This window comes from Somniosus microcephalus, chromosome 23 (assembly GCF_052327205.1).
Source record: "Somniosus microcephalus isolate GS21.2 chromosome 23, FLI_Smic_1.0, whole genome shotgun sequence".
Lineage (NCBI taxonomy): Eukaryota > Metazoa > Chordata > Chondrichthyes > Squaliformes > Somniosidae > Somniosus > Somniosus microcephalus.
The window spans coordinates 62,570,495-62,582,659 of record NC_141009.1 but is presented as its reverse complement, the minus strand read 5'-3'; the positions used below and the strand labels follow the sequence as shown (position 1 = coordinate 62,582,659).

The 12,165-nt window shown below is 47.8% G+C and overlaps 1 protein-coding gene across 3 annotated transcripts in view; it reads right to left on the bottom strand.

Annotated features, from left to right (window-relative positions):
• Positions 1–12,165, bottom strand: part of LOC147101903 (uncharacterized) — a 136,273-nt gene that overhangs the window by 105,608 nt on the left and 18,500 nt on the right. For all 3 annotated transcript variants that reach the window (XM_085965994.1, XM_085965996.1, XM_085965995.1), the window contains exon 2: positions 4,598–4,812. In XM_085965994.1, the coding sequence (XP_085822120.1) occupies positions 4,598–4,812 (215 nt within the window). The remainder of the gene's footprint in view (positions 1–4,597; positions 4,813–12,165) is intronic.

The following is a 12,165-nucleotide window of genomic DNA, read 5'->3' as shown; positions in this document are numbered from 1 at the left end:
ATGGTATGTTGCCTCCCTGGTGCAAGGGTCAAGGATGTCTCGGAGCGGGTGCAGAGCATTCTGAAGGGGGAGGGGGATCAGCCAGTTGTCGTGGTACATGTAGGTACCAACGATGTAGGTAAAAAGAGGGAGGAGGTCCTACAAGCTGAATTTAGGGAGTTAGGAGCTAAATTGAAAAGTAGGACCTCAAAGGTAGTAATCTCTGGATTGCTACCAGTGCCACGAGCTAATAAGTTTAGAGAGAGTAAGATAGATAAGCTAAATACGTGGCTTGAGCAGTGGTGCAAGGGAGAGGGATTTAAATTCCTGAGGCATTGGAACCAGTTCTTGGGGAGGAGTGACCTGTACCAAGGGGACGGTCTACACCTGAACTGTGAGGGAGCCGATGTCCTCGGGGTAATATTTTCTAGGGCGGTTCGGGAGGATTTAAACTAATTTGGCAGGGGGATGGGAACCTAGGTAGTGGAAAAGAGGGAAGTCATATGAAGTCAGAAATAGATGGTAGAAAGGTGAGAAGCAATAAGCAAAGGAGAGAAACACAAAGGGCCAAACTAATTCATAATGAGAGTGTGAAAAAAGCAAGCCTGAAGGCTTTGTATCTTAATGCTAGAAGCATTAGGAACAAGGTGGATGAATTAGTTGTGGAAATAGAGGTAAACAAGTATGATTTGATTGGGATTACAGAAACGTGGCTGCAGGGTGGGCAAGGCTGGGAACTTAACATCCAGGGATATACAATATTTAGGAAGGATCGGCAAAAAGGTAGGGGAGGTGGGGTAGCATTGCTGGTAAAGGAGGGGATTAATGCAATGGAAAGGAAGGATATTAACTCGGATGAAACGGAATCTGTATGGGTAGAAATGAGAAATAGCAAGGGGAGGAAAACGTTAGTGGGTGTGATATATAGGCCTCCAAATAGTAATATGGAGGTGAGGGAAGGCATAAAAAGGGAAATTAGAGAAGCGTGCGATAAGAGCACAGCTGTCATCATGGGTGACTTTAATTTACATATTGATTGGACTACCCAAATTAGTAAAAATTCTGAGGAGGAGGAATTCCTGGAATGTTTTCGGGACGGTTATCTGGACCAATATGTCGAGGAGCCGACTCGAGATCAGGCCATTTTAGACTGGGTATTGTGCAATGAGAAGGGACTTATCAGCAATCTTCTTGTACGAGGCCCCTTGGGTCAGAGCGATCATAATATGATCGAGCTCTCAGTCGAGATGGAGAGTGAGGAAATTGAATCAGAGACTAAGGTCCAGAACTTAAATAAAGGGAATTACGAGGGTATGAGACGGGAATTGGGTAAGATTGATTGGGTGGTGTTTCTGGGGGGATTGACAGTGGATAGACAATGGCAAGCATTCAAAGATAGAATGGAAGAATTCCAGAACATGTTTATACCGGTTTGGCATAAAAATAAACCTAAAAAGGTGACTCAACCGTGGATAACGAGGGAAATTAGGGACAGCATAAAATCAAAAAAAGGGCATATCAACTGGCAAAAAAAAGCACCAGACCGGAAGATTGGGGGCAGTACAGGATACAGCAAAAGAGGACAAAGGGATTAATCAGGAAGGGGAAAATAGAATACGAAAGTAAACTTGCAGCAAACATAAAGACAGACTGCAAAAGCTTTTATCGGTATATCAGGAGGAAAAGACTGGTAAAATCCCAAGTCGGTCCCTTGCAGTCCGATTCGGGAGAATATATAATGGAGAATAAGGAAATGGCAGACCAATTAAACTCATACTTTGGTTCTGTATTCACAAAGGAGGACACAAATAACCTCCCAGGAATATCGGCAAACATAGGGACTAATGAGAGGGAGGAGCTGACAGAAATTAGTATCTCTAGGGATATGGTGTTGGGTAAGTTGAGGGGACTGAAGGCCGACAAATCCCCAGGGCCTGATAAACTACATCCTAGGGTACTTAAGGAGGTGGCCCTGGAGATAGCAGATGCTCTAAGGATCATCTTCCGGAACTCCATTGACTCGGGAACAGTACCCGTGGATTGGAGGGTAGCTAATGTTACCCCAATATTTAAAAAGGGGGGTAGAGAGAAAGCAGGGAATTATAGACCAGTAAGCCTTACATCGGTTGTGGGTAAAATGCTAGAGTCCATTATTAAGGATAAAATAGCGGAGCACTTGACAAATGGGGAAAGGATCGGACAGAGTCAACATGGATTTACAAAGGGTAAATCGTGTTTGACTAATCTGCTGGAATTTTTTGAGGAGGTAACTGGTAGAATAGATGGGGGAGAGCCAGTGGATGTGGTGTACCTTGACTTCCAGAAAGCCTTCGATAAGGTTCCACACAAAAGATTATCATGCAAAATTAAGGCTCATGGGATTGGGGGCAAAGTATTAACGTGGATAGAGAACTGGCTGGCGGATAGAAAACAGAGAGTTGGAATAAACGGCTCGTTTTCGGAGTGGCAGGCAGTGACCAGCGGGGTGCCGCAAGGATCTGTCCTGGGACCCCAGCTGTTCACAATATATATAAATGATCTGGATCAGGGAATTGGATGCAATATTTCCAAATTCGCTGACGACACTAAACTAGGAGGAGGGGTGGGCTCTGATGAGGATGTCAGGAGGCTACAGTGTGATTTGGACAGGTTGGGGGAATGGGCGGATACGTGGCAGATGCACTATAATGTGGATAAATGCGAGGTTATCCACTTTGGGGGTAAAAACAGGAGGGTAGATTATTATCTAAATGGCAATAGATTGGGAGATGGGGAAGTGCAGAGGGACCTGGGTGTTCTTGTGCACCAGTCACTGAAGGAGAGCATGCAGGTGCAACAGGCGATTAAGAAGGCAAATGGTATGTTGGCCTTCATATCAAGGGGGTTCGAGTATAGGAATAGGGATACCTTACTACAGCTGTACAAGGTGCTGGTGAGACCGCATCTGGAGTATTGTGTACAGTTTTGGTCGCCCCATCTGCGGAAGGATGTTCTTGCCATGGAAAGAGTGCAACGGCGATTCACCAGGCTGATACCTGGAATGGCGGGAATGACCTACGAAGAGAGATTAAATAGTTTGGGCTTGTACTCACTGGAGTTTAGAAGATTGAGAGGGGATCTCATCGAAACATATAAAATTATGGCAGGCCTGGACAGGCTGAATTCAGAGAGAATGTTTCCAATGGCCGGGGAGCACAGAACCAGGGGCCACAGTCTAAAAATAGCGGGCAAATCATTTAAAACAGAGATGAGGAAGAATTTCTTCACTCAAAGAGTGGTGAGCCTGTGGAATTCCCTGCCACAGAGGGCTGTGAAGGCTAATTCAATAAATATTTTCAAGAGAGAATTGGATATATTTCTGAAGGCTAAGGGGATTAAGGGTTACGGAGAAAAGGCGGGGACGGGGTACTGAACTGGTAAGATCAGCTATGATCTCAGACGAAGATCAGCCATGATCTCATTGAATGGCGGAGCAGGCTCGAAGGGCCGAATGGCCTACTCCTGTTCCTATCTCTATGTATCTATGTACCCCTTCCTCCTGGGGTTTCTGCCTGGAGACTGCGCAGCCTCACTGTCTGCAACAGTTGATACTGGTGCAGAATTATGGAAAGTATGCTCTTAGTCACATTGTGTCCTTAAAAGTTCTTGCCGTACCTTCACATGGGCAACTTTAACCCAGGGATTTATAACAATGATAATACAGTGTCTAAGTTAAAGATTGATAACCATACTTAGCGTACATAACATTTCCAGTGGGTATTACATACAAAATCTGGATTAGGGATGACTCTTCCCATAGAAGAAGATTATCAAACCATGAAGTTTTATCACTCCATCCTTCCAAGCAACCTCAGGAAACATCTGCCACAAAAGGCAATCTGCAGTGCACGCATGTATCAGGGAAGTGACAATAGCTACGTTGGCAAGGGGTAATAGCCTGATTGCTTTTCCTGTGGATAAGAGGCCAAATTTGAACAAGGTACACACTTTCCACTAGATGGCACATGTAGGGTGGCACATGGAACTTATGTAGGTGTCAGAGATCTTCATATCAACCCCATGGCCTGTATGAAGTTTGCAATCAGTTAATGCTTAAGTGGTACTTAACCACAGAAACATAATCATGCATAGGGTGGGGCGACCGCAGCCCAGATTATTTTTGTGGGCCCTGGAGGTGCACTTCTGCTCCTCCAGGTCCACAAAAATAATTGACCACTTACCTTTAGTGGGCCATCACCCATGGAACTCTCAGAGTCTGCACTGCACAGGCTCCAACCAGTTCCTAACTAAAATGGCAATTGGGTCCAATTAAGTCATAGGACCCTGATTTCCATATTAAAAGGGGTCTTTCGCCTGAAATAGGCAGGCATTTTGGACACCTGGCTGTAGGCCCCTTTTAAAATGGAGACGGCCATATCGCCGATATTATCCGGGTGGTAATGCTACTGACCCCATTTTGAGGCAGTTCTGCCCCATTGTCAGGCGAAGGCACTCAAGACCAACCCCACTAATTGGACAGTGCATTTTATGTACACCGAAGTAAGGTGGTTACACATATGCCTGAGCTTTGACATTTCAATGATGCTTTGAAATGTGTTTTGTGATCTGAACCACTCACCTTCTTATCGATTATGATCACTGCCTTAGTAGTAGTACTTGGAGATAAAGACCCAGAAGGAGCTAGAGATGGAATTGAAGCTGCAGTTGGTACAGAATTCAAATCTGAAGTCAAACTGGAAGCCAAAGTTGTAGTAGGACCTTCTTTGATGATTATTTCCAATGGAGCAGCTGTAGGTGATATGAGAGCTGTAACATTCTCAGATTCTGACCAAGCTAGATCAAAATTGGATAAAAGAGGATCATCAATCAATACTGTTATTAAAAGAAAGGTAAAAGGGAAAGTTAAAACCAGATATGTGGCATTTCAAATTTTAAAAATGTATAACAGAATTTGAAGATATTGGTCTAGAAATTGGACAAGGCCCGAAAATGGGTGCGGGGATCGCGATGTGCGATTAACCCGCGCCTGTTCCTTCTGATGCAAGCAGCACGCAAACTTTGTGCTGCCTACTAATTTAAATGATAGTAGTGTGCAGTCCAGCGCTGAACGCACTGTTGAGTAGCTGCTTGCCTCAGCTGAGGGCCCAAGATCATGCGAGGCTAGCACCACTTAAAGGTAACCTGCACTACTTAAGCCAGTTTAAAGGGGAGGTGTATTCTGGCTGGAGCAGATGCTGGGAGTGGCTGGGGAAGACATTCGGAGCAAGAAGAAAACTGTACTTAAATAGAAACAAAAAATATTGTGGATCAGATGAAGGTGAGACATGAATACAATAATGCTATGTAGAACCTACTGTACAACAAACTGTGCATTAGTTAGTTCAGCTGGAAATGCCTCTATTTTTGTTTATTATGCTCTCCAATGCTTTTCGTCATTAGTTTTAGTTTAGTTTAGAAGAACACTAATGGCACAACAGGACAGAGAGCGGGTTCCAAGGTTCTCAGATGCAGCACTGGAGGCCATGCTGCAGGAAGTGGACAGGAGGAGTGAGGTCCTCTATCCACAGGCGACCAGGAGGCCCTCCAGACAAACTGTGAAAAGGCAGTAACAACAGAAAATGCTGGAAACACTCAGCAGGTCAGGCAGCATCCGTGAAGAGAGAAAAACAGAGTTAACGGTTCAGGTCGATGACTCTTCGTCAGAACTGGAAAAAGTTAGAGACATAACAGATTTTTAAGCAAGTGTCGGGGCAGGGAAAGGGAGGAGGGGAGGACAGAACAAAAAGGTAGATCTGTGATAGGATGGAAGGCAGGAGAGATTAAAAGACAAAAGGGATGATGGTGCAAGGCAAAAGGAGATGTAATGGGACAAGTTAAAAAACAAAAGATGACTCTAGATGAGGTGTAAATGGCAATGGCAGAATCATCAACATGTGAGAGAAAAAGTAAAAAAAAGAATTGGGGCCGAGGTTATGGTCTGAAATTGTTGAACTCGATGTTGATTCCAGAAGGCTGTAAAGTGCCTAATCGGAAGAGGAGGTGCTGTTCCTCGAGCTTACGTGGAGCGGAGAATTAAAGTGACCGGCGACCAGAAGCTCGGGGTCACCCTTACGGACTGAACGGAGGTGTTCCGCAAAGCTGTCACCTAATCTGCGTTTGGTCTCCCCAAGAGGAGACCGCATCGTGAGCAGCGAATACAATATCCTAAATTGCAAGAAGTACAAGTAAATCACTGTTTCACCTGGAAGGAGTGTTTGGGACCCTGGACAGTGGGAAGGGAGGAGGTAAAAGGGCAGATGTTGCATCTCCTGCGCTTTCACGGGAAGGTGCTGTGAGAACGGGAAGGGGTGTTGGGGGTGATAGAGGAGTGGACCAGGGTGTCGCGGAGGGAGCGGTCCCTTCAGCATGCTGAAAGGGGAGGGAGGGGAAGATGTGTTTGGTGGTGAGATCACGCTGGAGATGGCGGAAATGGTAGAGGATGATCCATTGAATGTGGAGGCTGGTGGGGTGAAAGGTGAGGACAAGGGGAACCCTATCGTGGTTCTGGGAGGGAGAGGAAGGGCTGAGAGCAGAAGTGCGGGAAATAGAAGGGACACGGTCAAGGGCCGTGTCAACCACGGTAGAGGGGAATCCTCGGTTGAAGAAAAAGGAAGACATATCGGAAGCACTAGTATGGAAGGTGGCATCATCAGAACAGATACAGTGGAGACGGAGAAACTAGGAGAAAGGAATAGAGTCCTTACAGGAAGCGGGGTGGGAGGAAGTGTAGTCCAGGTAGCTGTGGGAGTCAGTGGGCTTATAGTAAACTAGCTGGAGTGCCCGGCGGTGCCGAGGCTTTTTCGAGGGCATGTTGTTGTCGGAGGGGGAGGGAGGGGGGGGGAGGGAGAGGGGGGGAGGAAGGGGGGGGAAGGAGGGGGGGAGGGAGGGAGGGAGGGGGGAGGAAGGGGGGAGGAGGGAGGGGGGAGGAGGGGGCGGGGAGGGGGAGGGGGGAAGGGGGCGAGAGAGGGGGGAGGGAGAGGGGAGGGAGGGAGAGGGGGGCAGGGAAGAGGGGGGGCAGAGAGAGAGGGGGGGGAGGGAGGGGGGGGGTTTGGAAGGAGAGAGGGAAGGAGGAAGAAACCGGGCAGCCCAGACTAAAGATGGCACTGTTCGGGCCCACAGTGAAGTTCCGCCATGATCAAAGATGGTGTCACGAGGAAATTGTCGTGCCGCCAGGATGAAATATGGCGCTGTGGTGTCGCTGCATTGAACTGCTGCCAGGATGAAAGATGGCCGGGCCCAGTTGCCAGGGTAACCCTCCTCCCCTCCCGATCTCCAGAGCCGGTTTGCCGGGTTAACCCTTGAGAGGGGGGGGGGGGGGGGAGAGGGGATAGGGGGCGGGGGCAGAAAGAAAAAAAAGCTGTCTGCCAGCCTTCAGGGCGGGTGCGGCCAGCCTTGAAGGTGCATGAAGAAGCCGGCGGCCATTTTCTCATGTCGGTTGGAAGCACGGAAAAAAAAAATTCTTAATTAAAAACTGCAAAATTTGTTTACTTTTAAAAAAAAGTAGCTGCAAGGTACAAAATCGGAAATCTTCTAACTTTATATGTTCTTTCCTTAAAAACTTTCGGCTTTTGTATATCTTCTAACTTTATATCTTCTTTCGTGAAAAACTTTCGCCTTTTGTATATCTTCTAACTTTATATCTTCTTTCCTTAAAAAACTTTCGCCTTTTGAAAACTATAAAGTTAGAAGATATAAAAACTGAATTATTTATTCTCTATCTCTTCACTTACGTTGCAATAGTTGCTGCAGTCACTCCAGTGCTCGCGAAGACTAAAGTAACTTTTATTTATTCTGTCTTATTAAGCATCAGGCCCCGCCCACACACGCCATAGGATTGGTCAACCATCACGTGATGGGGGAGACCGAAGGTGGGGGGGGGGTGAGGGGTGGGAGTAGCTTGCCACAAAACAATTGCCTAGGGTCCAGCATGACTGGCAACAGACTCCCAGGCTTAGAAGCCTACCTGCAAAAACGGGGAAAGGTAGGAAAAATAATGAGATTAGATAAAAGATTTAGAAAGTAATTAACTTTTTTTAAAAACAATTTCTGAAAGTAATTAACTTTTTTTTAAAAGAATTTCTGTTTTAAAAGGAACTTTTTTTTTTAAAGACGCAGAAAGCGGGAAAAAGAAAGGAAAAGTTTGGAATCAAGATGGCGGCGACTCACCTCGGTTCAGAACGATAAGGCCCGCCCACACAGGCACCGATTGGTGGACCGTCAGGTCATCGAAGCGTAGGATTGGTCAATCCTCCCGTCACTCGACCGTAGGAGGGCCCGGCCGCACGTGCCAGGAACCCGCCGTACGATTGGTCGACCTCGACGTCACTCGATGCTAATCAGCGGATAATGAGCGGAATGTTGAACGTTTTTTGGATACCGCGGGCGCAATTTTTGTCCGGCCGAAACGTAAATACGCTTAGGACAGTTCTGGAATCGTCAGCTTTCTTTCGACGTAACACACGTGTAGGTACGCTCTATAACTTTCGAGTTAATTCAAGACAGACAGACAGAAAGACAGACAGACAGACGGAATGACACAGAAGTATCCTTTTATATATATAGATATTTGTTAATAGCCTATCCCCAAATATGGAGACAGAGAAGTCGAGGAAGGAAAGGGAAGAGTCGGAGATGGACCATGTGAAGGTGAGGGAAAGGTGGAAATTGGAAGCGAAGTGAATGAAATTTTCTAGTTCAGGGCGAGAGCAGGAAACAGCATTGATACAGTCATCAATGTACCGGAAAAAGAGGTGAGGGAGGGGACCCGAGTAGGGCTGGAACAAAGAGTGTTCCACATATCCCACGAAAAGGCAGGCATAGCTAGGACCCATGCGGGTTCCTATAGCAACACCTTTAATTTGGTGGAAGTGAGTGGAATAAAAGAAGAAGTTGTTCAATGTGAGAACAAGTTCAGCCAGGCGGAGGAGGGTGGTGGTGGATGGGGACTGGTTGGGCCTCTGTTCAAGGAAGAAGCGGCGCGCCTTCAGGCCATCCTGGTGGGGGAGGTGTAGAGGGATTGGACGTCCATAGTGAAAAGGAGACGGTTGGGGCCTGGAAACTGGAAACTGTTAAAGTGGCGGAGGGCATCGGAAGAGTTGCAAATGGAGGTGGGAAGAGACTGGACAAGGGGGAAAAAAATAGAATTGAGATCGGAAAAGAAATCAGTTCTGTGGGGCAAGAACAGGCTGAAACGATGGGTCTACCAGGGCAGCACTGTTTATGGATCTTGGGAAGGAGGTAGAAGCGGGCTGTGTGGGGTTGGGGGACTATGAGGTTGACAGCCATGGAGGGAAGATCTCCAGAGAAGATGAGGTCAGTGACAGTCTTGGAAACGCAATGGCAGCAGATAGCTGTCGTGGTCAACGCCAGCAGTGTAGCGCCGAGGACCTGGATGCAGTGCCTTAAGAAGTTTAATGACATCACACGAGTGGTCAAGGTCAGTGAATTCATCTTCAAATGCCATATCGTTACAACTGAATCACTAGGCTCAGACACTACTCAATGCACCACACCCCCCTTCACTCACCTGCCAACAATCTCTATCAATCACAACTGATACCTTACATTCATAGCTTCACCTCACCCTCACACACATAACACTGCTGCAAACCTCACACCCACCTATTCAACCATGACAGGCACATCACCCAAACACATTGCTGATAGACTTCCCTCTCTTGCAGGGAAAGGAAGCTCATAACCGGAGGCAGCAGGGGCTACCCGCAGGGAAACAAGCTCGCCTGTATGACCTAACGCCCCTGGAGGAGACGGTGCTGAAGATTATTGCAGGAGCCATCGCTGAGCTTGTAGCCATCGCTGAGCTTGTGGCCATCACCAAGCTTAGGGCCAGCGGCACGGCTGAAACCATTGAATATGATGGTGTCCCCATACCTAATCCTCTTTCTCCCATCCCACTTCCCCCTCATCCCACAATCTCTTCTGATTTACCAGCTGCAGATTGTATAAGCATGCACAATTGAAATGTTTGGTGCACTGGCAGGCCTGCTAGGAAGCCTGCGTGCAATGTCAAGAAGCATGGCGGAGTCTGGCACCAACTTAGCACAGGGCTTTGCGTAGAGCTTGGAGCCCATCCTTTCTAGCATGGAAATGATGGCCAACTCTACTAATTCCACGGTGCAGCGTCTGATTCTCAGCTTCCATTGCAGCACAAGCAGAAGCCACCCAAAGTCTGGGTGCTGCAGTGGAAGCTCAGAGTTCTTTCATGCAAGCTCAGCTTGCTGTCATTGTGGCTGCGATTACCAGTGTTGAAAGGGGCTTGCAAGGTGTCACAGCAGTGCAGCAATGTGTCCTCCAATGATTACTAAGATTGCTGAGGAGCCGCCCCCGGGGGAGTGGCAGTGGCTCCGTGGAGCACGAATCTGCTGCTCTCTCTCAGAATGGTGTGGAGATGCCGGTGTTGGACTGGGGTGGACACTTCACCTGATGAAGGAGCAGCGCTCTGAAAGCTTGTGATTTCAAATAAAACTGTTGGACTATAACCTGGTGTTGTGTGACTTCTTACATCTCTCTCAGAATGACAGCATTCATCCTCCCACCAGTGCCCTTGCTTTAGCCTATCAGCCAGCCTGCTGCTGCTATGCAAAGATGGTGCAGTTCGAAGCCAGGTCTTCTAGGCCCAGAGCTGCTCGAGGTTGTCCTCCCAAGGCCATCTGCAGTCTCGCCCACTGAAAGTCAGCAGCCTTCCACCAGCTATGCTGCAGCCACTGGGATAGCATTGTGTAGGAGCACTAGGATAGGTAAAGGCACACGGAAGACATGCACTAAGGGAATGTACAAGGGTGATTAGTTGACTTTGGTATGTAATATTGAATGGTTTGATTTGTAAATTTGTTTTGGAAAGTTTGGTTTGTGGTGGCTTTTATTGTAGCATTGTGGCAGAGGACGCTTTGATGGTCAGTAACAGAGGGAAGGTACGGTGTGGGAGTGTTGGTGAATGGGGAATTGGGGTTACGTTCACTGGTACCGCAGCAGGATGAGTCGATCAGGCAGCCCAGCCAGAAAGGATTGGTTGCCTCCACCCTTCCTCTTCCTCCTCAGCTCTTCGCCGTATACCTGGTGGCAAGGAGACTGCCCTCATGATGATGAGGTTGTGCAGCATGACGAATTTTGAGACACGCTCTGGCGAGTACTGCAGGGCTCCTCCCGAGTAGTACAGATAGCAGAAGTGTGGTTTAAGCACCCCAATGGTCTGCTTGATCACATTACGTGTGGCAGCATGGCTTTTGTTATATGCATGCTGCCCATGTGTGTTTGGGTTGCGCACCAGAGTCATGAGTCAGGTGGTCAGTGGCTAGCCCTTCTCACCCAGTAGCCACTCTCTGGTTTGTCCTGATGACTCAAATGCAGATGGTACAGCAGACTGTCGCAGAATGAAGGCATCATGACTGGCTGCCAGGATACTGAGTATTGACCTAAGTGATGCGCTGAGTATGGTCACACACCAGCTGGATACTGAGGGAGTGGAATCCCTTCCGGTTGTAGTACATCTCCAAATTCACATGCGGCGCCCACAAAGTGACGTGTGTGTAGTCAACGACACCCTGCACTGTGGGGAAGCCTGCTATCCTGCCGAAGCCACGTGCTCGCTCCGCCTGCTTCTCTCTGGCAAGAGAGAAGGAAATGTATACACCCCTCTTTGCATACAGAGCCTCAGTGACGTTGGAAATAGCGCCTGCTCCAGCCTGCAAAGAGCCCGACGCATAAACATTCATGGCCATGCTCGCCTTCACAGCCACTGCCATCCTTGCCCTGCTATGAACATAAGAACATGAGAAACAGGAGCAGGAGTAGGTTATTCAGCCACTTGAGTCTGCTCCACCATTCAATAAGATCCTGGTTGATCTTCTCCCTCAACTAAACTTTCCTGCACTATCCCCATATCCCTTGATTCCCTTAATATCCAAAAATCTATCGATCCCGGTCTTGAATATACTCAATGATGACTGAGCCTCCACAGCCTTCTGGGGTAGCGAATTCCAAAGATTCGCCACCCTCTGAATGAATAAATTTCTTCTCATCTCAGTCCTAAATGGCCGACCCCTTATTCTGAGACTGTGGCCCCTGGTTCGAGACTCTCCAGCCAGGGGAAACATCCTCCCTGCATCTACCCTGTCAAGCCCTGTAAGA